This window comes from Tympanuchus pallidicinctus, unplaced genomic scaffold (genome assembly GCF_026119805.1).
Source record: "Tympanuchus pallidicinctus isolate F22 unplaced genomic scaffold, pur_lepc_1.0 scaffold1, whole genome shotgun sequence".
In the NCBI taxonomy this organism is placed as follows: Eukaryota; Metazoa; Chordata; class Aves; order Galliformes; family Phasianidae; genus Tympanuchus; species Tympanuchus pallidicinctus.
Genome location: NW_026294618.1, coordinates 73,650,248 through 73,676,936, shown reverse-complemented (window position 1 = coordinate 73,676,936; position 26,689 = coordinate 73,650,248). Strand labels below are relative to the sequence as shown.

The 26,689-nt window shown below is 33.9% G+C and overlaps 1 protein-coding gene across 3 annotated transcripts in view; it reads right to left on the bottom strand.

Moving 5' to 3' along the window:
- Positions 1-26,689, bottom strand: part of FMN2 (formin 2) — a 142,537-nt gene that overhangs the window by 42,421 nt on the left and 73,427 nt on the right. For all 3 annotated transcript variants that reach the window (XM_052701734.1, XM_052701750.1, XM_052701742.1), the window contains 7 exons: positions 19,577-19,638; positions 12,934-13,025; positions 12,653-12,782; positions 11,636-11,782; positions 10,110-10,169; positions 9,819-9,939; positions 851-943 (listed from right to left, as the gene is read on the bottom strand). In XM_052701734.1, coding sequence (XP_052557694.1) covers positions 851-943; positions 9,819-9,939; positions 10,110-10,169; positions 11,636-11,782; positions 12,653-12,782; positions 12,934-13,025; positions 19,577-19,638 — 705 coding nt within the window. The remainder of the gene's footprint in view (positions 1-850; positions 944-9,818; positions 9,940-10,109; positions 10,170-11,635; positions 11,783-12,652; positions 12,783-12,933; positions 13,026-19,576; positions 19,639-26,689) is intronic.

Below are 26,689 nucleotides of genomic sequence, written 5' to 3'. Positions count from 1 at the left end.
TATGTTGAGTAATCAGGAGAAACTCACTTCACATAAATCACCTGATCAGGAGGTAACAGACATCTTCTATTAAAAAAAAATATTATCAAGCAGAAGGAGAAGTAACATGACCAAGAAAGCTAAAATGCCATTGATTTGTTTACCAGGCCACTGCCAATCTAATGCATTCAATTCCAAATTGTATCAGAATATACTCTTTCAGTGCAGTATTTCAGTATTTCACTGTGACATGCTGCTAGTTAAAAATTAATTTTATCCATACTTTTCCTACCATCTTGCAAAAGAAGAGTCTAGTAAAACATTGTCTATTCATTTTTGAAGTGTTTTTTTGTTGTTGTGTTTTTTATTCCTTCTAGCACTCAGGATGCCAGTTCATCACGGATACTTAAATCTTTTCTTGCATTTTCCATTAATCACATCCAAGAATTTCATATGGATTTGCCTTACATACGGAAAAAACTAAGTACTTTTGCTGAACTTACTGCATGTTTTTGGCACGTCTAAAGGAATTATCTCTTTGGAAAGAACTTAATGACACAGATCCAGCTTCAATAATTTTTCTAGGAACAAAGGTTGTAAAATTGTTTTCTACTGGAATGTTGAACTTATCAGATCACACACTTGAGCCAATAGCATTTGTCTTTGCTGTCATGCAAAAGAAAACGAGTCACCTACGTTACAAGAGAATCATTTTGTAAATCTTTTAGAACTGTGTGGCATCTGATTAAACTAATCCACATCTTTCTATGATGCCAAAATAAACAGTCTCTTTCCCACAATGTATAAACATTGTTCCCATAACTTGTCTTTGAAATGTCATGAAAAGGTTAAGTGACGTTTCATTATTTACCTTGACTAATGAATTGCTCCATGCTGTCTTTGAAAGGCTGTAGGTGCTCTTCTAGTGATAGCTGATAAACTTTTGCTGCTTCTGTCTCACATACTGAAATTGAAATAACAGATTAGTTTAGTAATGGCACATCATAGAGTGTATTTTATTTCAACATGCAGATACATACTTCAGTTAATATATACCTAGTGAAATTGCTGGAATATGTTCCTCAAACACACTACTTCAAGTGTGATCTCTGACAATATATTCAGGAACAGTTATGTCATGATCAAATGTTGTTGATCAAAATTTAACAATAACTCATGATTAATGTAGCTGTTATTTAAATGAATGGTAGCAAGATTACTAAAAACACTGAATTATTTTGAAGGAAAAAAAAATAAATGTAAGGGGCTGAAAGATATAGGAACAAAATTATGATTTCTGATTTAAGGTAATTTTCATCCACTTACTTTAATCTATATGCACTTAAGTGACAGTACCTCAATCAATATGAAGTTCAGGTGCAAAACCAGCACCAACTATCAGGAGCGATCTTAGTCATAGAATTATAGTACATAAAATGCAGATGAGGGCTTGATGTCTGCTAAAACTACAGATGTGGTTAAGCTTTGTTCAAAAATAACCTAGAAGTTACTGAAGTACAAGAACATGACAGTATAGCTATCATAGCTTGAATTCTATAAGAGATCTTGGTGGAGGACAATTTGGTTATTACTTTACCAGAGACCTGGACAGAGAAGCCCAAAGCATCTGTCACAGATTTGTCCCTGTTCAGGTGGCATTGCCGTGTTCTCACAGACAAGCCAAAGTAATTTCATTTGGAGCAACAAAAGATACTACTTCAGGAGAATGGCTCTGCCTCAAAATTTCCAATGGAAGTGCACATAGATTTTTATTTACTCTCTGAAGGTTCTTTCAGAGAAAGAGGTCTGTTATTATGTTTTTACATACAGAAGAATAATTACATTAAAAATATTTTGAAGCAGCAGAATTCACTATTATAATTATCTCCTTTAAATATAAAAGAAATGCATAGAATGCCATCCATCTAAATATATACAGATGAGAATAACAGTCTGGTTTAGATTAGAAATAATAGGTAAAAGCCATAGATGAATTATATTCTCTAGAAATACGTAATATTTGCAAAAATACCAGAATTTAATAATAAAAAAAAAAAAAAAAAAAAAAAAAAAGTAGTTACCAGGTCATTCTTATCTAACCAATAGTAAATTTTTAACCTGTACTAACAACATTTTATGGTTTGCAGCCACAGATGAATGACATATCCAAAAGATCATGGTGGCGGTATTGCAATTTAAGATAATGATCCAGGGTTTCATTACCTATGGCAAATGCTAGTTAGAGAGCCCAATGTAGGTCTGCACTTAGTCATTCAAGCTAGAATATGAAAAATGTAAACAGATATTATGGTAGTCACATTACTCTTTTGTATTCTGTTAGCTGAGCAAATTTATTCATCTTTACTACTCATCTGGTCTCCATTGTCTGGAACAAACTTCTGGAGAATACAGTATTAGATCTCATAGATAATATTTGTCTTTTCTCATAGTTGTGATTAAACCAAAGACAACTAGTGATATTGATTCTAAAATACAAACGCACAAAGGATGACTGATTGAAATCAAGTAATCAGCAAGTCTAAACAAGCAAAGTCAGGGTGTCACTAAAAATTTCAATCTAATTTTTCTTTAGCTTAGAAACTAATATAAGTAAGTACAAGTAGAAAGCAAAACAATTTTAAATGAACATATTCAAATAAATGGGTAAGGCTACTTAAGAAGCATTTTAGTATACACATATTCAAATGTGTGAGTTATATGTTAAACTAAATATAAAAATACCATCACTGCCATTAGTGGAGCATTTCTAAGGTTGGAGAAGTCTGATTTTAGAAAGGAACAGAACAGAAACTGTACCTTTGATGAATAGATACTACTGCTGATCAGTTTAGAGCCTGAATAGAGAGATTCAGTTTTCCACCTCTTTTATGATGTTTTCATTATTTTTAAAGATTGTGGAAAAAAATGTGTTGATAAATTTAGCAAAGAAAACTTTTTAATTCTTTCTAAAAATATTACCACAAATAGCAAAAAAAACCAAGCATGCTCCAAATGTTCTCTAACATTCTTCAAGATTCTTAAACATTAGTCAACACCTCTGAAAATAAGGGGAGGAATTCAAAATGACCATGAATTTTCAAACAGTAATGGCTAGAATGAAGCTGGAGAAATTATGTACTATCATGCAAAATAAATAAATAAATAAAAATCTCATGGTGATATTTTTACTATTCTTTTCTGCTGTTCAAAAATACATGACAATTGAAAGATGCCCTAGGAACAGTCATAATTGACCATTTAACATCACTTGTACTTCACACCTTTTTCCAAAATATTCCTCACATAACAATTAAAACATTTTACTCTCCTGATTCAATGAGTACCCCTCCAGATATCTCAGGTATCTTTGGAAGAAACATGTCTTATAAAATTTATGCCAAAAAAAAATAATATCTTAAGCCTATACCCATGCCAATATCTGAAGCAGTCCTCTTTCAAAGTCTAGAAGAAAGTACAAGGATATACCATTCTTTGTATTCAGTATCAGTAATGTTTGGAAGAGCAGCAGTTCAGGTTTGTTTCCGACTCCATTTCTGGATTGCAAATAATGCGTAAGTAACTTAAAGAAAAAAAGGTTTTTCTTGCTTTGTAGGAAGATACCATATATAATATCTGATTAAAATTTAAAAAGTGAAGGAATTGCTATCACTGTTAAAATACTAATACCCATCCCCTAATCTGCCAGCTCTGAGACAGCTTGTGTTCAAAACTAACTCAACTGTATGCTTTCTTTATTAAAGGATTAATTAATTGAAGAACTTAAAGAACTGTAAGTTTTATGTTTGTTTTCCAGAGCACCAAGATTGGAATCACAGTCTCTCTGCACAACCTGTTTGTTAGAGTACTCATTTATCATGTCTTGCAATTTGTCACCAGAGTATAAAATCCCTTTACTTGGATGAAGTATTGTTATTCCTTAACTGTAACTGAAGGAATTTTAAAGTGTTCATCATATGAAAGGAACGTAAAATGCTGGACAGTTACCAGCATTTCTGCCCAAGTGCAGGAATACGATACTAAATAAATATGTCAGAAGTGTATTTAATAACTTCTAAGTAATGTGGACATGAAACATGCATAAAAAAATCTGAAAATGCTAGAGTATTCCATATCTATTCCCCCTCTCCTCCCCTCCCCCCCCCCCAACATATATAAACATACATCACTCCAACAAAGCAGATCACCTAAACACCTAAGATATCAAAGGACTAAGCTGGCAAGGTAGATTTGCTGCAATAAGATCACAGAAGTTTTGTCTGAAACAAATGCTTATCTGTCTTTCAACTTCTATCGAGTTAAGTCAAAACTTGCTCTAATACCATCTCTATTCTCACAGCTTCTGTTGTTTTTCACCCTAGAAGATATGTAAGCAACAGAAAGACAATGCTAGTATATGTAGTTCCATTTAATTAGAGCAGATTTTAAATTTTAATATAATGCAAGAATGGAATGGCATTTAAGAATCATGTAAGACAGGCATAAAAGCACTAGGTAGAAACTTATCTCAAGTGCTGGCACTGCCCAAACAGTAACAAAAAAGGATAAGAACCTCATATCGCTTTATACAGCAAAGGTTTCGGTTCTCTTGGCTACCCACTATACATGCATTTACCTTATTTACACACTCCGAAGACTTCAGATACTTAGCAGAGGTTGATACAGGCAGAGACATCTCTTTCTCAGCCCTCTAAACAGTTATTAATATATAAGCAATATTCAAAAAATGAACTGATCTTTGTCAGGGTATTTGGGCTAACCACACCTGAGACCACACATTTACCTATAAAAGTCCTACAGAATTCAGATGGAATTTTAACACAGGACAGCTTACAATACTTGAGAGAACAAGTGGTGCTAAGACTTAAGAAACTATTTTTAAGGATGTTTTGAAACTATCTCCCTGATTTTCAGGGGTTCTGAGTACACACAGTCCCACAGGACATTAGCCTGTATCCAACATGTCAGATAGGTGTAATCACTATTAACAGTGTAATCACTATTTTCACTTCAGTGATTTTTTTTTTTTTTTTTAGCACTGCAACCTGTGACTTTAAAAGAAAGTTTAGACTTTATCAAAGGAGAATACTGGCGTCATCAAAAGAAATTGATGAATTCAGCCCCAAGTACAGAATCAGCTCTTTTTTTCCCCCCCCCTTTTTTTTTTTTTTTTTTTTTTTAATTGTAAAGACTTACACTAAGAACTGCTGAGTCTTCAAGGGATCCCATAGACAACTCCTTGTTTGGAGTTTTAAGGACAGTAAAATATGACTCACAGATTGACTGAAAGCCTGGCTTTAGTTTACATCTGGTTTAGGTTTAGGAGTCTGCATGCTGCGTAGCTGCCACAATTAACCCTTTCAGTAATAGCTGAACAAACAGCTAGAATTTTTGGATGCACACTGCTAATGAGTAAGCAAAAGTAAAGATTTAATTTGGCTAAGACAATAGTTGTTTCTGTAAAGGTAAATTAAAAAGATAACAGAAGGACATAGCTTGCAAGCATTAATAGAAGATCAGTGGATCAGTGGATACAATCTCATATTACAAGGCAATCCATGGTCAACACAACTGTTGACATCTAAATGTTTAATAGATTATTATGTGAATAAAAAATTGTAAGGAACTAAAGCATATCTACTGCCTTATATCTCTCAGTCCCATCTTGATAATGCCCCAGCTTCAGATACAATTCTTGCTGCTGCACAAAATGGAACTTTCAGTTCTCTGATTGCCACAGCAGGTAGTAGATGTATAATTTCTATTGCTACACAGCTGAGATGAATAGATAATTTCAGGTTGCAGTAAGAAGCACTGAAAAAATAGGGATCATGTACTTTTCCAAATTACTGTGGGACCCTTCTTGGAAGACACTTGTTCAAATACTAAGTGCTCTGTATCTGCTTAACAATTTATAAACACTTTCAGTCATGTTTATTTCAAGCCAAAGAGAAATAGCAAGCTGTACTGCCTACCTTCTTAGGATGGAGACTTCTGAATGTCTTGTTAGCACTCATGGTAGAAAACAGATACTTAAATTATGAAAATATTACTTATAATTAGTTTTCAGTCAAAGATAGTAAGTATTACAATACTGTGGCATATAAATAAGCACTAACTGGCTCAATTCTATAGCATTGTATGGTATTACTCTTCTTTTCAACATTCTACTAATCAGATTTATTTTCTGCCTGACATTGTTTCTAATTGCATTTTAGCTGAGCTTCAGTGAAAGTTTTGCAATAAATGACAATTGATGAATTGGATTATGATTTGCAAGAATAAACTATTTTAAAGCTTAAATACTAACGAGCAGCCAAAGAACAGCTTCTAAACAGTCTTAACTTATCATAAGTGCTTCATGAATAACTCTCACTGCCACTCTAATGTTCTAGTTCTTTCCTAAACAAAATATATGTTCTGAAGAACTTCATGGGCCACAAATCCAATCTTTTGATAAATCACAACTGTGCATCCATATGCTAGTACTGACTGTACGATAGAGGTCCTAATCAGCAAGAGTCACTCAACATTCTAGTGACCCTGGATGCCCAATTTTCTTTTATATGGTGAGTTGATTTAAGTCATGTGACAAGTGCTAAAGTTTCATCCCTGGAATGACATAAGAAAAGAGTCATTGCTTAGCATGACTGCATCAAGGAACATTGCTGACAGCCAGGAGAGATCAAAAGCAGATCAAGTTGCTTAACAAACTATATGTCACTGAAGTTAAGAAGGCTAAAGTAAGAATCCTGGAGAGCTGTGAAATCTGGGGGCAACAGATGGAGCCAAACTCACTTGGTTTTAAATGAGAAGCTTTACCTGTTCTTAGGTATTCTACTCTTTTACAGTAATCTACCATATTAACTTTACCTCTGGGGTATATTTTATCTAAAATCAGCAACAAGGTCTGAACAATCTGCAAGTATGTTGTTGTATGGTTAGAGTAACTTCTGCTACACTAGTTTAGACGACTTACAGCTTAGCTGAAATGTAAATTTCTGAATTATTTATCTTAGACAGGTACACATTGTGCCTTCTGAAAATCTTTTGGACTTCCACTTTGATTTGAAATCTCTGTACAGACTTGGTTTCTCGCATTTACAAATTGAAAAGCATATAGTGTTCATGAAAATTTAAAGTGGACAAGAGCTTCTACAGTCAAAAAATTTTGAACATCCCAAGTTCTTTTTCTTCTTAAGAAAATCAGCATAACTCCTTTAATACAATCACAAGCCCTAGCTCTGAACCGTGAAACAGCATGACAGATTTTTGCAGAATTATAAAGATGATTTACATCTATATGCCACTGTGTATGTTGCTGACATATGTACATAGAAAAATATAGCATTTATAGACTGAACTATTTAATTATTGTTACATAGCAATTTTCATAATACCTTTCCTCTAGCTTGTGGTGGTGCTTTATTTATTTTTGTTGTTGTACTTATTTGTAATTTTATGAAAGGATCCTTTTGGGACTGCCTTCCCCCCATTTTTACTAAGTGTGATCTCACTGTACACAGTTCACAGGGTATTTGAAACTAACATACCCTTTATACTGGTGACAGTACCAGTAATGTTATATGCATATTTTCAGTAATTAAATTAAAAACAAAAACATGCAAACAAACAAAAAGAACAAGAAAATGTGAAATCCTCTCATAAAATATTCCTCCTAAACACAGCTGAAAATGGGGTCACAGCTACAGCCCACATCTAACTGCAAAACTGGAATGCAGTCATAGGCATCCATTTCCCTCTCTAAGTTTGGTGACAATCAGTTTTTCTTGTAAATACTCAATACTCATTTTATTTTCAATGGCTTCAAAAAGAGAGGATCATATTTAGGATTCTGTCATAATTTGTTTAGTATCTTAAGCTCTCTTCCTGCTCAGTCATTTAATAAGACACTTAGTAGTTACTCAAGTGGTAAGGATCCACGTACACATTAGCAAAACTGGCAGTGTACTTGAAATACATGAAAAAGGAAAACCAGTTTGAAGACGTTTTAGCCGTTCAGCTAAAATGCGCATTATTTTAAAAAGACCAGCATTTAATTTGCCTCTGAGCCTATTACAACTACGCAATTGGAATATGCAGAAGTTTTAGTGAATCCTTTTACAATTCGAGCTTTCTTTAAAGCAATTGATTTTTAATTCGAGGTGACACACTTCTTTGAAAAATAGACAGCAAAAAGCATTTTGCATCACTCAGAGTTGATAAGAAAGTGGTAAGATTTTTACTTCATATCCAGGAGAGGATGCAGAAGGGGGCCAAAGCTATTTCCTAAAAACGCTTTTCCTAAAGGGAGCAGGGAGTCAGGATGTCTGCATCTATTCTTCAGTTTCATTAACTAGTGAACAGAATGACAATGGAGATTCAAGCCTAAGGGCTGGGTCTGGAAGCACAGAAAGAATTTGCCTGAAGTCTTGTGGCAGAGTGAAGCGTGTAATTCCCATTTTTACAGAAAGCTGTCTTTGATCACTACACAGTGTAGATTTATTCCACAAGAGATTTATGTCTGTGTGCAAATTTCAACCTTGATCTAAAAATGTTTAAACTCTTGTCCATATAATTATACTTTTGGTGAACTTGCGAAGGATAACGTCTTCATCCCTAGAAGTTCTTAAACATGCGCCTGAATTCAAATACCTTCCCTAAATCAAAGCTAAGCATCTTTCTCCTCTGTTTGGAAGCTTGGAGTTCGCCCCTTGTATAATCCGAAAGTTGCAAGAGCTATAGAAATATTTTATCTTATGGCTGAACTGTGGGATTCTTCAGGGCAGCAGCTGGATGCTGCTTCAGTTTGCTCTTCAGTATCATAGTAAGTGATCTTGAAATAACTTTAAATTTTACTTCTAAATACTTAAAATACATTTTTAAAGAAAATATACAAATAGAAAGTTTGATAAGGGCAAGAAGAGAAGGTCGGATTTTGTTCTGTACTTTTTTGTTGTTGTTGTTGTTGTTGTTCTGTAATAGTAACAAGTTTTTGTTTTAATACAGAACCTTCCATTGTAGGTTATCCTGGGACTAATGATTTACTAAACCATTCCATGCTCTCTAGACTCCTGGCATTTGAAACCATTCAAAACAGTCAATAAAGATCTTTTCACTGTTTTATTTGAATCCATCTCTCCACAGTTTATCATAATGGCATACACATGCCTAGTCTGATGGAGAACTTTAACAAAAATATTAAATACTGTGTATGTTGCTGGCTAATATTTTCAAACTCTTTATCTTATTTAACTTAAACTTAGTGCTTAACCCTCAGTGCTATTTTAAGAAGTGCTATATGTGTTCTTTAAAGAACTCTAGCAAATGCACTTTATGAAGTTGATTTTTAAGAAATGTCATTATACAAACATGAGGGAAAAAAAAAAAAACTTTCTTTGCTTATGTCTTCAACAGCATTTTGGACCTAATTCTAAAATATTTTTGTCATGGTTATGGCCCAACACTTTGACATTTTTGCTTATGGTCAGTACTCACACACATGCACACAAAACAAACAGTGATTTTTTTTTTGTTCTAGTTTTGAGACATAAGATTTTACCTAATTGATTTGATGCTGTTTATTTTAGCAACCTCTTTAAGGTTATCAGCAGAAAATAATGAATTATTATAATGAAGTTGATAAACTAATGGCCATCAAAAGAAAAAAGCAAAGAAATCAAGGAAACAAAAGCCTACCTGGGAAATTAAAGTATACACAACTACTTTTATATTGCCATAGAATTTCTCAAAGTGATAGAAAAAGTAATCTCAGATATATGTTGAAAACATATAATCAGCACTTAATCTAACTTCAGTACCTCGCAAATCTTTCTTCATTTTGCGGAGATCCTTTTGAAAGTCTTCGAACTTCAGCTGTGATGCCTGAAAGAGATCTTGTGGCTCAGGAAGAGGAAAGATGCATTGCTCTTTTCCAGCATCCTGACAACAACACAAATAGGCAGTTACATAGTGCTCACTACATTTTTATTTAATAAAATATAACACAAATAACAAGTGTGCATTTTCTTATCTTAGCCAGCATAAATGCAATTTTATTAAACTGATTCTTGATCTTGAGTTTAAAAATAGCAAAATCTATCCTCACTCACCTCATCAAAATTACGCAAATAGTATGAGACAATGTAAGACAGAAGACTTCTGCTGTTGTCCTGTGTAGAAAACAAAATTGTTGTTGTATTATTAAGACTCCCTCAGGAAATGCTCATTCAAGTCCCTTTTAGTCACACATAGAAGTTATTTTTTATGGGTCTCTTTTTTTGGGCGGGGGGGCGGAGGAGGGGAGGATGGAGGGAAAGTGGAGAGATTTCACTTAAACACAAACTAACAAGAAAGACAACAAAAAAACCCTATTAAACAATCATTAAAAACAGTAACAGAAAAATATTCTGTAACATTTGCATAAGCCATTCCTGCTTTTAGAAATGTAGTTGATTGTAAACTGAATCTTTACATTTGAAATTTCTGAACAAGAGAAAAGAGAAACTAATTCTACACTGGTGTATACAACTTATCTAGGTAACATTCAGAATTTTTTGCTCATTTATAACTAAATATTAAATAAGCAAATAGTTATTTTTCTAAAATAATATTTGGATTTGTTGAGGAAACTACTTTCTGCTTATTTCCCATCTGTAATGGAACTTCAACAATAAATCTTTGACTTGGAGAGGACTTCAGATAAAATTATGTTTTCAGGTGGAATAATATTTTATAAGAACTTTTCCAACTGAATAGCAACAAGTGAATTTAAAATGTATTTTGAAATTGGAAGGCTAGTGGTCACAATATTTGGGTCACCAAATTAAATTTAATGTGCCTAAGTATTCAACTAAGTTCTGAAACTGGTGCTCTACATATCAAGTTCATAGTAAATTCATAAGGTTTTACTAAACTAAGCTGCCCTAGACATGCTGTACTACGGCATCATTCACATCATTGCTCCCTTGGCTTACTGCTGGAACAGACACACCAGAATGGAGTTCCTTTCTAAGAATGTAGTTGACATGATAAAGCTAGCTTACTTGCGTTATCTAATATAACAGCTAAAGCATGTGTAGTTAGGGAAACAAGCTCTTCTTTTTCTTCCTGAAGAGTAAAACTTGATAATCATGGAATCATAGAATTGTAGGTGTTGAAACTCGAGTTGAAACTCTCTGCTGAAAAAGGTTCTCTAGACTAGGTTGTAAAGGATATTCAATATCTCCAGAAGAGACTCCACAACTTCTGTGGGCAGCCTATTCTAGTGCTCTGTAACCTTCATAGTAAAGAATGTTCTCATCATGTTTGTATAGAACTTCTCGTATTCTAGTTTGTGCCCAGGTCCTCTTTATATGGGCACTGTTGAGGATCCTGGCCCCAGCCACTTAACACCTACCCATTATAAGAATCTCCAAGCTCAACAGTTCCAGGTCCTGTAGTCTTTCCTACAGGAAAGGGAGATGCTCTAAGCTCCTGAATAGTTCACTAGACAAATTTTGGGCCAATTTAAAGACTTAAGAATTTCTTTTGATATGCCTTTCTAAAATACACACTGTTAATTTAAAAATGAAAGAAGAGTGATTTGTGGAAATATTTTAATATTTTAAGCCCAACAGGAAATCTCAAATCAACTTACACTGCTCTTGACATCTTTCAGTTTTGGCAGGATATCTAGTCCAAATCCATCAGCCTGTCCTCGTGTTCTATTTCCACCATTCATGTAATTTCCAAACGCAAGAACCAAACCTAAGACCTGCATAACTCCTGACCCATTTTTCAGTGTCTACAAAAGAGAAAAAGAGAAATGTACACAAAGGTGTAGAATATTATTAATGTGTTGTGAATGGAAAACCTTATCTGCAAAACTGATATTAATTTAATATGTATTTACTATTTAAATATAATATATATAGATTATATGTAACATGAATATGATTTATATGTGTAGAAAACAGCATTATTGTAAGAGGTGATCATTTAGGAAAAAGGAAACAGTATTTCCTTGAATGGTGCTGGTTTTAATTATATATTTAATTTAGAAGAGGGTTTTGCAACAAATCCCTAAAACACCCATTTAAAAAACAAACAGAACTTTAAGAGTTAAAACAAAATATTAAAAATTATGAAAATACTGACAAAATTTGCATGTTAAAGCTATTTGTTCTTCTTGTGGTGCTTCCCCCCTCCACCCCCCCAGCCTCCTCCATGGGACTACCAAATTACAGGAATCTCTTCCAGCTAGAGACACCAGTGCCTTCTCTCAATCATTTTATCATTGATATTATTGAGTTGCACACTTCAAAAAACCAAGCAAACATAAGGTGAACGGAGCCTGTATTCCTTTGGAAATGAATTACAAAATTACTATAAAGAGGAAAGATTTTGCTTTGATGAACAGAAAAGGTGCATTCTCTTCCCGCGACCGATACGCATTTATGGCAACATATGATATAGTTCAGACCTAAAAGCTAATCTTAAAATTGGCTTTGATGTTGAATCGCAATTATAAAATGTTCTATTCTGAAGGACTGCTATCCTTCAGATGTAATGAGTTCTTAGAGCAAGTAAAGAAAAATCTTTTGAAATATGAATACGACTTAACAGGACTAAATATCAAAAATATAGCTCTAAGTCTTTATGGAACACAACCTACCTCACAGAGTTTCTGTAATAATTCAAGTTTGCGATGGATTGAACAAATGCTTTCTGAAAATGTTGACTGAAACAAGATGCAAAATACACGTTCTGAAAAGTTGGGAATTAGTGAGAGTTCATAGAGGAACCTGTAGAAATTAATGGAGAAAATAATCACAGGCTTCAGAGTTTGTTTTGATTTGTTCTTCTTTCTTTTATATAATCTATAGCTAGTTTACAATAGCATGCAACATTTTCTGTAGTGAATAAAACTGTATTATTTTCTAAGTATGTTCTTACTGTTCTGGTTTATCCAAAGACTTAGCGTTTTCTTTCTCCTTAGACGCCTTGCTGTGCTTTTCTATTTTTTCTAATTCATCTGATTGTGCTCTCTGAAATAAAGAAATAAAGTAATTACAAAGTATAACTTAAGTTATAAAAAAAACTAGTCTAAAAACACAAGTGGAAATGCCCATGTCACTAATCTTGTCTATATGCTTTTCTTTCCAGCATCTGTTTACAATGAAATTACTGAATTCATCATATTCTTTAAATAGAATTACATAAAATGGAAACAAGAAGAACTTATAATATTATTGGCTACTGATAAAATGCAAAATATAAGACAATCATTCAGACAGACATTGAGAAAATAGTATTAACTTCCACTTAGTAGTGAGTCTATATTAATGAGTGTAAGCGCTTATATTTAAACTGCCTAGTTCCTTGGAGGATTCTGTGGTATGCTGTACTGTCTGTTCTTCAGTATTCCAATCAAAACAAAAAGAGGTTCACTTCTTTTCCTGTTCCATACTATAAAACCAAACAACATAGAAAGGACGGAAACCTTTTCTAACTCTTCTTTTAACATTTGTGTTTTTTTCAAAATAGATTCAAATTAAGTATCTGTGCAAGAATGAAAGAAAAAACAGCAAATATATATACATTCATTTCTTTAGGAAATACATACATTTTTGAACTTCACCCCAGAACTCAACAGCAGATACAAAAAGCAACATTCTAACTACTTAATGCCAAAGCACTACGAATGGATCTACATTTTGTCTTCCAAGATTTTGCACAACTAATGGAAGAGTAAGCAAACTACCTAGGATCATACTGCCATAGCTCCATCAGCAATTTGAAACTAGAAAGTCAAGTTCTGACAGTTCTTCTGAGGTTGTTAAACATCTCACGTGGAAGAGGGAAAATGCTCTTGTGAAATCAAAACACGAAGTTAGAAAAGTCAGAACAAAATGGAGAGTTTCTCTAATCAACTGAAACAACTGCAAGACTATCTGTCTCAAGTACTACATATCCTAGTATGCACTCAGGGTTCCTGTTGATATTCTTTCAAGGTTCATCTTCCTTAATGTAGCCTAGACTATTCTATGAAGAGCTATAATAGTATTGGAGTAGTAATATTGCTAACAACTTTCTCCCCTCAGCAGTAAACTTTTTTCTCAACACTATAGTATTATAGTGGTAGCAGTATCTGTTTCACAGAATTATAATTAAGGTGTGAAGTAAGCTCTGGAGATCTAGTCCAACATTCTGGCATAAAGCAGAGGCAGCTAAAGCAGGTTCTCAATGCTGCATCCAATTGGATTTGTGCGAACTACAAGACTCCCACCCTAGTATTTGATCAAACTTACAGTAAACAAAGCAAAGGGAAAGGTAGGACTACAGAAAACTTTTTTTTTTTATACCCACAGAGTAGACACCTTGAAATTATGAGTAAACTTGTTGTAGATAATTTCTTCCCCTCAATCACTTGTTACATTATCTTCCATATTAGTAAATCCAGTTTATCTATCAGTCTTTTTTAGATTAAGAAAATCCAAGGAATTAAGAAACCTTCACTTTCCAGAGGACCATAGCATTTGACTTCTACACCTTAAAAAATCTAGCATGTTCAGTGCTGTTTGCACTCAAAAATTAAGTTCTTTTGAATCTGATACCACCATTTAACAACAGAATTGAGAAAATTTACTCTAAAAGAACATATGGGGCAAAACAGCATCTGGATAAATTATTATCATGTTGTATCTGTATTCATAGCATATAGATTTACAGAATAACCTAAAAAAAGGGGAAAAGATTATTGTCACAAAAGGCTTATCTTCTAAAAATACGTAACTGATGATAAAAATGTAAATATAGATCTTTTACCGAAATGGCTTTCTAAGATTTTGGTGTTATAGAGATCTGATGTAAAGAGATTTGCTTTTGAAAACCTAGGGAAAGTCAACAACTAAGTCTTTACTATTAAAGAAATAAGTGGTTTCCTTCCTTCTCAGAGGCCTCACATAGTTGTTAGGAGTGATTGTAATCGTCAGAATCAATCCTGAATCACAAAGCCTACTAACAAACTGAATGGTCTCCAAAACTTGAGAGCGTAAGAAAGGTGACCACAATCAGTATTGTGATGACTAAATTAATACATTTATCCTTATCAGAAAAGATAGAAATGTATTATCAGTAGAGGATGACTAAATTGGATGTGATCCATTTATCCTTATAATTCCACAGGGATCTTCTTTTGTAACTACGTTTTATTAATGTTGACAAATAAGAAGTATTAGACATTCCCAGTCACAGGGAGCAGAGCTGAGAGGTGGAAATCAGATGCAAGAAAAGCAACCTTAATGGATATACTAAAACCATGATTGTGTATTAAAAATTACTTCTGTTTTACGAATTTAAGTATATTACTATTACTTAAGGTACTTCAATATCTATTAACTTAAATACTTATTGCTAACTTTCTTGAACTATCAAAATTGTGGTTTTCAAAGAAGCGTCCAAAACAGTGTGAACATATACTTTTTGTACAATAATTCTTATGTTCTATTAAAAATATATATATACACACACATATGCATGCATATATGTTTGGATTTAAAATGAAACATTAAAAAAAAGGGAATAACAAATAGTATGGTACAATGCAACTGCTTACTAAAGCATTGCATTAGTCTCAAGCTGTTAAATTTTATAGATAGGAAAACTAAGGACAGGACCTCAGGAATTAAAATTGTCAACTGTAAGATCACATATTTGTCAAAGTATCACCCTCTTGCTCAAGCAAAATAAGAACTTCTGTTATCTCTGACAGTTATAACTCCCATCTGTCTTCTAAACTGTGGGGGGCAGAATCCACCACCTTTCCAACAGCCTGTTTCAGCATTTGTTTCTATCCTCATCCCTGGAACACTTTCCCTGATAGTTTATCTAAATTATCTATGCTGCAGTTTAAGCACATGTCCTGCTCCAAAGAAGACAGGAAAGAGGCTTCAACCAAACATATTTGTTCTACTCCAAAAAAATTCCACTTCATTCACATTTTGCCTGGTAAATTATGGTCTAGGTTTAAAATCACTGTTTTCTTCTGATCTCTCATTAGTCCACATTTCATTCATCAAAATGAATTACTTAAAATTATTTTTGTCATGCTTGATGACATTGAATATGAAAAATTTCTATATAGTATACATTAATATATCATATGCCAAAATAAAATACAGCATAGCTCCAAAATCTTACCAGAATGAAAAGTAGCCACTATCAATGTATTCTTTCAATTAACATAGAACTCCTGTAATCTACTGTCAAAGCATACTTTTTGAAGCAGCTTTTACACAGCCCTTCGAAGTGCCACTTCAGCTTATCTTCCGCAGGCTTTTCTAGAACATCCTATAAAACACTACCAAAGGCACATCTAAAATTGAGATACACAGCATTTTAACTCTGTTCATTTTTCCCTTCCACTTCCACTTCTTCCTGTCTTTCACTCTCTAGCTCCCAACAGCCCCCAGTGCCTGCAATACTACTGCAATACAAACTGAGATTGGTGTTATTCACTCTTTAAAAAGTCATAATGCCTACTATACAACTCATTTGATTGAATATAAATGCAGGTAGTTTATTTACTCACTTTGGTATTTTTCTACTAATTTAACTGACAGACCCATAAGTGACTTACAACATACGTATATTACCAAGCAAATCAGAGAATGTTGGGGATACATGAATATGTACATTATCATGCAATGATATCAGTTGCTTTACAAACTGAATTTTTCAACATTTCTAACACAGTTTCCAATTAACTGCAAAACTTTCCAGTTCTGAGAATTGCAGGTGCAATTTGAATTACCACTAAGATTTGAATCTTGGTAGAGTGGAGGCAAGCACTGCAAACTTCTGGTTACCTTTTTCTCTTACAAAAGACATTTGGAAGTTTATGAAAGCATTGCCCTTAATTTATTTAAAGAGATAGACCTGACAACATAACAAGAGTCAAATTAAGGAAGTATTTGCATTTGAATTTGTGATGTCAAGAAATCTGAAAGGAACGAGTGCAGAAACAATTGTTTGATGCAATTTAAAAACATTTTTATACACTCTTTTTCTCAAAACTGAAGATACAAGCAGGAACAGACCTTAGTCTTACCTGATTTCAAGATGCAGTATTTTAGCTGGTAAGAGGCCACCTGCTTTCAAGATGAACATTCATTTGTCTGCAAATTATTGTATTTCTCATCACAATCAATATGGTCTACCATATGTACTGAATTGATAGCTCCATTCAGAGTTTTACCTGCTTTTTCTCTTTCTAAATCAACTTGCCACCCAAAAGCACAACTCTTAAGGAATTTAGGGAACCTAATGATTTCTGTTTCCCACATAGCAAGTTAAAAAAAAAAAACTCAACATTTTTTAATATAGTGGGAAAAATATATCCCAAGTGTTCCTAAGTTAAATAGAAACAAATACTTTTTCAGTGCTAAAATAACAAAATGGAATATAATTCAAAACTAGACTACAAAGAAACTACCAATTTATTCCAAACTAGAGTTCTGTATTCATCAAGCAGAGAAACGCCCAATTTGAAGTGTGCTTGCCTTTTTTTTTTTTTTTTAAGTGATAAAGCAGAGAAAATGAGGACATTGGGGTATTCTGGTGGTAATATCTGTGAAAAAAAATCACATTAAAGCAACTGTTCTGCATATTGTTCTGTCTATATTTAAGTTGTCTAAACACATGTTGACAATCAACTATGTATTAAACATAGTTTGTAGAGAAAACTACACAGCCATATGCAACTATGAAACTGCATCGTATAGTACTGCAGTACCAAAGTCTTTCTCACTAGCTACCAGTTAATATTATTAAATAAATAAAAATCTTAGGTCACTGGTGGGGTGCGGGTTTCTTCACTAAAAAGTACTAATATGTTTACAGTAACTTTGTGGTTAAAGAAGACTTCAGTTCTTCAGTAAACAGGAATTAAATCCTTGAGACTGTAGCTTTTGAAATTTGGGTGTGTTTAGGCTTGGAGAGTGCCCAAACTCCATTCACGTTTAAGTAATCATTTAAGAAGGGAAAGCACCATGCCAGACATATGCAATCAGAAAAACACTCGACTACATTCTGAGGAAAGACTGTAAAACAAGAGTTCCCATATGTTCCAGAGAGATGTTCCATAGCGATATTTAAATACGCAGCAAGAAATCCCATTACATTATCTGTAATTAATGAAAGTAATAATGAAAAAAACTAGAACAGCATCATTTGATGTTTCGGGAGACAGCAAACTTGCACTTGATCCATCATACTAGAATTAAGAAATACATATTTCTTACACAGATCAATACAGATGAGACTAATAAGGCATTTGAAAAATACCTTGTTAGCACAATTTATAATCAGCAATGCAAAAGGATAATTTTTTGAAGAAGTGTAATGCAACAAAAGAGTGAAGTTTTTTATAAACTGGTCATCAGAGCAGCATTCATTCTGAAATGACTGTGGCAGAGGGGGACAAATGTTTAAAATATAAAGACTTCGGGGGTGGTAAGGATAGATTTCCATTTGGTCATTACCTTCCTGAGCAGTGTTGAAGGGAGTTAATCCTTCAGAGGTGAAATGAGAGAAGTAGTGCTTTCAAGTTCTAGTTAGATAATCACAAACTGTGCTACCCAATATCCTATTTGCAAAGAGGACTGGAGATTATTGCCTCTCTTTTCACATCCCAAATGAAAAATTTCAGAAATCAATAAATAATTGCAACATATGTTACATAAAGGTAGTCCAGAAAAGACAAAAAGGGAAAGGTGCTAAATTAATGAATGCATTATTAAAATTGCAATGTGAGGGAAATGAAGAGTTTAGTAAAATACATTGGCTTTCAACTCACTTCTGTTTCTCACAGCATCGTGTTTCAGAGCGTAAATAGAAAACAACTCTTTTTTTCTGGAATTTCCTAGCCAGACCTCTATGTACTCAGGCAGTATGCTCCAAGAAAAGAATAATATTCACTCGTCTCAGCTGAAAGCAGAAATGTACTTCTAAAATCCACTTCTTTCAGTTTTGCACGTGACTGGCTTTAGAAAGTTTCAGATCATGCCTGACTACATTCTGAATCCCTGATTTTGCATACCTACTAGTCAAACACGCTGTGATGATAAGCACCAGACATTTATGAAGCCTCTGGCAGTTTATTAACCCAGAATAAGCCTTTTCCTTTCAAAGATTTGAAATTCTCATTATTTAGGGTTTTCCTCCAAAATAATTAAAACTGCAGTTTTACAATTGAAATGATTGTTCTTATTAAAAAGAATTGTTATTGAATAGCATAGCTATATTAGTGAGGTAACCGGGATAAACCAAAGGTTGAAAGTGCAAGGTCTGATGCCTACTGACTGCCCTACCCAAAACAAACAAAAAGGAATACAGTTGATTTCTCATATAGGAATTACATTAGCCACCACAAAATGCGTGCTCAGTAAAAAAATGCACAGACAATCAAAGCAGCTGAATTGCTCATCAGAACAGTCAATTCAAAATTGGACGCTTTACTACTATTGATGTAAATCCCAAATACTTTCATATGGACCAATGTATTCCTACATTGTATGGACTTCCTCTGGTTACTCACATTCTCATAGAGGGCTTGAAGGGTCTCTAGGTCAACCACAGAGTTGTCTAAGTTCACAACAGCTATAAAAAAGACAAAATAAAAAAGAATTAGTTGTCAAGATGATAATCCAGCTGTGAAAGAAAACCTAAGCACAATATCCAGCAATAGTTTTTATGACCTACTGGCCATACAGCTTAACGGTTTTAACTATATTAATGCCTTTAATAGTGCTATTCCTAACACTATGGACTAGAAACCTGGTAGAGCCAGGTGTCAAGTGTTAAAGAATTCATCTCCCTGCCCCCAAACACATACACACGATCCCACGAGTATAGCCATAGCCAGAGATCAGAGATAAGCTTTACATCAGACTTTCACGGTCCGACTGAAAGCATTATAAAAATTTGTAAATCTGCACCACAGCCACACACACACTCACACAACAAAGCTCATTCCTGTCACTGGTTGGCTTCACTCTTAAACTGATTAATCCATAAGTCAGCCAGTTAACTTCAAGACACCTGACAAGGGTCAAGTCTTCTATGCAGTAAGTCGACAGGTTTAGTACAGATACAAAATATGCCTTTCCTGTTCCCAACCAATTCTGGCGCCACACACATATCGTGTTTTCTCAGCGTCAAAAAGCTGGTTCAGTGAATACAGAGAGAGTGATTTCCATCTAACTACTCTTGAACAAAAACAGTAAAATTTAAAAAAAAAATTAAGAAGGTTTTAGTCTCTTATATGTTTTATGTAACAATTTTTATGACAATTTGCCTATAAGACAAATCTAGCTTTCCTCATTCCAATTTTGTTGAAATGGTAATACTTTCTTTAATCACACTACAGTAATTCCTTCCCTCACTTTGGCCTTCATTAATTTTACTTTTTTGTGATAAGATGTTCATATACATAAATATATATATGTGTATGCGCTCGTACAATATGTACATTTCTAGATTAATAGCATTAATCTAGATATCGTAACTTTGATCTGTGAGAGCAACCTTGCACAAGGGTAGTTTCTGTCCTTTCAGTCTATGTCATAGAGAAATTCTGCGTAAACACCTAAAGACTACCAACAATATAATTCAACTTCATTTGTTCCGATTGCTTTAAAGCTTTTATGTGTACCACTCTGAGTCTAGGACTCATAATATTACCCCTTTCCAGGCTTGATGCATAGTTTTAGTTACAGTAAAAGAATATTACAAACAAAGAAGTGTTAATCTTCTAAGTACTAAGCAGGGTACCTCTGTATGTACGCAAGTTTTAAGACTGAAATAAAAAAAAATAGAAAAATTTATACTTTCAGAAATAATACAAAAAAACACTTTTCCCTTACCACAAAGTAAATACATTTTAAAGATAATAACAGTGACATAGTTAAAAATTTAGGGAGCAATGCTTTATTGGTTTTAGGGGAGAGGGTCCATGAAAAAAATCTGCTAGTAATTATTTGGAATATTTTAATACAACTCCTCCCCCTTTTAAGTATAATTATTGTGGCAATACCAAATGAATATGCTCTCTCAAAAGTACTTGATAATCCATTTTACTCAATAGGAGTATCTGTGTGCTTTCAAGTAAACCAAGCTTGCCTTGTAGAACAGAAGACATATGCAAATAAAAACTGGATCTAGATTAGTTTTAGAGCTCCTCTTTAAGAAAACATATTTGAAAGCACATATAAAAAGAGCTTTACTAAAAATAGAATATATTTTGAAACTCAGTTTTTATTATCCCTACATTTCAGCATTTTAAAACTTAACACTTGTTTTCCTATATGAACAGCTATTTATTCTGTCTTACTAGCTGTCTTCTGCCTGCTCTACACCCCCATCACACTTCTTTCCAGAGACTGTCTACTCCTGCAGTAAGAAATATTACATAAGTCCCTGTTCTGACTTTTGCTCAATGTTAAGATCACCCTTAGATTACTTAGGGAGCAATAGAACACTTTTGTTTGAATGCTTGCATGAGATAAGAGAACGCCTGGCAAACAAAGCGGTGCCAGGTCTGTGTACTTTCAACAAAACAGGTATGCAGAAGAATGTACATACTTCAGGGAGCCACTTAAAACAAATCTGTCTGAAACAAGGATTTGGAGAAATTATACCACAGTACATGTGTTTCCCCTCAAAAAACAAAAAAACAAACAAAAAAAAAACCCCACCAACAAAGGTGCTTCTATACAAAGTTGTATACATTTCTAAATAGCACTCAAAGATCCCACGGGAAGTTGCTAACATTCACCATGGAACTTTTAATTTTTTTTTTCCCTCTTTGGAAATCAGGAGATTAAATTCTGTTTCTTGGTGATATTGCAGCACAGTAATATGGAACATATCCGGCAAAGAAATGACCGCTGTTGCACATTTAATTATGTTATCTAGACAATCTGAACTGATAAAAGCAATAATGTTCTCATGCAGCCAAATTAACTATGTAAACATATCTTTTGTCCCCTCTCCACAATCAGCATTACCACAGACTTAAATATATGACAAAAGGATTCCAAACATAGAGACTAAGTAAAATAGGAAAATACAGGAAAGCATAAATTTATGCTAATTTCCCTTCAAAATCTTCTGAATAATGCTATAGTTCTAGTACACATGGATGCAAACATCTGGAGAAAGGTTTATAAATCTTGCAGTCAATAGGTATTTCCACCCACGTTACTATTGTGGAAGACAACTCTTCTGTTTGTTTTGCATTTGACACTGCCGTTTCCCTGGTCTTGAGAGCTATGAAATTATCTTTAACAGCCAGCATGTCATCCAGTTTGTCAGCTATGCAGTTCAGCAGTAAAAAACATCAATTGGCTATTACACTTGCAGCAACAGTTTTCTTTTAGTCAAAAACTCATACATTTTGTTTTTACTTTTAAGATTTAGTAGTTTTGTTATTACTCTTGTATTTGTATTGTCTATTTTTATTGTCACCGCTGTCCATAAAACCAACCTCAGTTTCAAGTACTAATACTATAAAATTACTCAATATATCATTATATAGATTGAAACTGGATATGAATACATACACATACAATTACATTTGAACAAAATATGTTCAGATATGCAAACAAAAATAAAAGGAACAAACCAACAACTTTATTAAAAAAAACAAGCATTATTCAACAGATGTTTATAAAAAAAACCCTCCCACTAAAAACAAAACCATTGAAGAGCAATCACAAAGTGTTGCTCAACAATCTAAAGGGCAGAGGAGAAGAAAAAACATTAAAACATTTCAAATTATTTCTAGCCAAAACTAAAGTATTTCCATCCAGAGAGAGGGACCTTTTCCCCCCCCCCCCCCTCTTGTTCTGAACTTCCCTGACAAACTCATTCTGAAATTTCAACTAGTATCTTTCGGACAGAAATGATTTTTTATGCAACTGCAGAAGAACACGGAAATTTAGCAGAATAGAAAAGTTTCCATTGCACCCTTTACACAAATTAACAACATCAACAACAACTTTGATACTAGTTTCAAACTGACAGGATAATCAAATTTATGCAAAAGGACAAAGATTTACTATTCCCAGTAATATCAGTTAATTTGCAAATCCAGCTTTACAGGACACTTCACCTAGCAGGAAGATAATATTGCAGCTAAAGAAAGTGTGATTAGTGTAAAGAACATGGCTACATTTAGAGGCATGCTTGAACTCAGAGAACAGAAGGACTTTCTCCCACGCATGTGTGTGTGTGTACACACAAACCTATTTTAGAACAAAGACACACCTAAGAAAACCAAACACAATGAATCATCACAATCCTTCAGGGGAACAGAGTATATAATTAAGCTTCCAATGAAAATCGAAGTTTCTTCATTATTATAGTTGGCAGAAGTAATACACGAGAAAACACCAGTAGGAATTTGGAGGATGCAGAGTATATTCTCAAGGAAACTACAAAAGAACGTATCTGTGATATTTGTTGTTGCTATTGTTGTTATAAATAGATTGTTAACATTGGTTATTTGTATGTAGATTGCTCTAAAAGTAATGCCTTCTGTTTATTTCCACAGAAACCAAAACAGATACAAAAGAACACAATAACATTGACTGTTAGGAAAACCTTTCCAGCTACAAAACATTGTTTATTGAACAGTCACCACCATTAGCTATGTGCATTTTTGTCACTGATGAACAGGCTTCTACACAATGAGCTCGTAAATATCTGCATGACCACCTGGAATGTGGCTTGTTTTCCACACTGTTGTTGCCGCTGCTGAAATGCCTCACTGAGCTAACCTCCACTGTACAGCCTCTATAAACATTCAGCAATTATTGATTAATGTCAGCGGGTGCCATTTTCTCCTGCACAGAAGAATTCAATTACAAATATTTACTTTCTACTCATTTCCATGTCAGACACCATTTTGTCTGACTGCCCTTCTGCTGCCATCTGTTGCACAGCAATAAAATGAAACAGAATATAAGAGTGAAGGTTCAATCTCTGTTGTTGTACCATCATCATCTGTCTCTGACATAATGGGCAAAATTAATAAAATAGCAGGCATTACTTACAGAACAGCTCCCGTTCATCTAAGAATACGTGAACTAACAGCTATCAATTAAAGAAATGTGACATTTGATATAGACATAGCTAATCTAGAATTTAAATACACCAAAAATATCGCCAACTGTAAGAGAAAAGATTGCTTCCTACAACAAGCTAGTACTTGGAAATCCTTCACTGTTAATTTGGAAATTCATTCTAAAATGAGAAGGCCAACATTCAAAATTTCCTACTAAGAAGAATTTCAGAAAAAGATTAATCAGTACAGTATTTTGGATGCAGCTTAAGTCATAAAACTCTCAACAGCACAATCTCATTTATGATTGACTGTGAGTGGCCCATTACTCAGTCCAATCCTTGGTTCTGTGTCTTTCCTTTCCTCAGGGTGGGATTTACACCATTCTCTTCTCTGTTCTTGTCAAATGCACTTAAGCTTTGCTGTCCCTCCAAAACTGACTGAGAAATTCCAAATCCTACTTTACCAATAATAGATTACAGCTAATCTCCTCAAAGTGGACTGCTAGCTGACACAAAATCAACTCAATCTTGCCCAAGGAATGCTGAAACAACCCTGTATACTCAGTTCTGTGCTTCTAGAAGAAGTATTCCAATTTTTCATGCTGTTTTCCATCACAGCACTTCTCCCTGACTCTCAAAAAAAAAAAACCCAAAAACCCAAGAAACTATTAGTATCTCTCCAAGACACCTCTCTCCCTTTTTTCCTCCTGAACATGGTTACTACTTTGCTATCTCATCCGCTCCCTTTTGCTAAGAGTATTCCGAAGACTTCAAGTCTTCTTTATCAAGCATCAGCAATGGACAGTCATTTCAACAGACTATAGAGGGAAACTGATAATTAATCACTGAATGATGGACAACAGTTTTATAGTAGCATACCATAGTTTTCTCATTTCTCAATTCAGCATGGAGCACTGACTTGGGGGTTTCAAAGCTGTTCCAACATTACTGACTAAGACGCAAGAACACAAGACACCAAGAGGTTATACCTAAGATACCTTCCCCAATCTACATTTCAGATAGTATTTATGAATAAAAATAAAATCATCTACATTTCAGGCTCCTGAGGAGTGAAAGAAACAGAAAAGGCACCAACCAATCATATAGGAGAAATCGACTTTGTTACTATTAACCTGTGCCAGAAGACTGGTTTCTGTGGTTTCAATATACAAAAACTGTGAACTGTATACAAACAGATTCCCAAAAAACCATGCATTATTTTGAGGCAGAAGATGAGAACATCTTAAAAGGCTGAATAACTTTTACACTTATTTTTCAAGATTTGATGAAATTTTTACTCATTTTGAATATCCAGAAGAATATTTGGAAGGATAAATCTAATATGTTTTGAGTGTTCATCATGAGTGAATAGTAAGCTGCTTTAAATGCGTCATACTGTGTCATGTACCTTGAATAATTATTTCAGAGTTAATCAAAGACAAAAGCTGCTCCAAGGTAGTAAAATTAAAATGGTCAAAAGCAACACCAGCAGAAAACCAACATATTTGCCAAACTTTAAGCAATGGAAAATTCTGATGCATTGAGGGAAGAAACACAAGTCCAGAAATATTCAGACTGTGCTAAAATATTAAATCTTCAACAAAACAAGGAGCAAATAATTGCGTAAGTATGGAATAGAAGCCTTCACTGACAAATGTGTTTGAAATAATCTGCAAAACAACACATGCATAAATACAAGCAAAACACAGATCAAAGTCTCTATGTAGACAATTCCAGCAGGTTCCCTGGAATGACTGAACTAACTGATTCAGAAGTAGAAAAACAAAAACAACTACTTCTCAATGCTCCCATAGGAGAAAAACAAATAAACAAACACAGAGCCAAGAGAGCCTTAGAAGATCAAAGTGCATTAGCTTCCATTTCTGCTATGTAGGTTACAGTATAATGCAATATCAAGGTACTTCCCAAATAAACTCAGATTTAAATTCAAATTACACTAAAATCAACTGAATTGCAAAATATGTATTTAAGTTATCAAGCAGCTCACACAGTAAAACCACAGCTTCAAGAAGCGCTATCTTCTGCTCCATTTTCATCCATGTAAGCTTACAGACATTATTCACATAACCATGGGTGTAATACTGCACAGCATCATGTTTTTGTCTGTAATGCTTCCAGCAACATGACAACTATTTCTTCATCTCATAACAAAAAATACAAAATTCCTAATGCAGAAAATGAAACCGGCCTCTCTGAAATAAACACTACATTTAGATAAGCATGGAATATGCAGTGATAAAACAAAATGTTTTATAAAACAGCATGGGAGCTGCAGCAAAACAAGCAAGAATAATGGCTGTAAAACTTTTAAAGATTCTCAGAAATAAAGTGAAAGAAAAATTTTTAAACAAGAGCACCCAGACTTGCAAAATTTGAAGAGAAGCCCTGATGATAACAGATAGGATGATGCTTACAATGGATGATTCACTACACTAGATGTAGTTAGCATAAATGAAAAAATTTCTCACCTACCTGCTTGTTCTTGTTACTTTTGTGATATGTTTACTTAGCAAATACTCTCACCTTTTCAGGATGAAAATTAAGTGTACATAGTACAATGCAG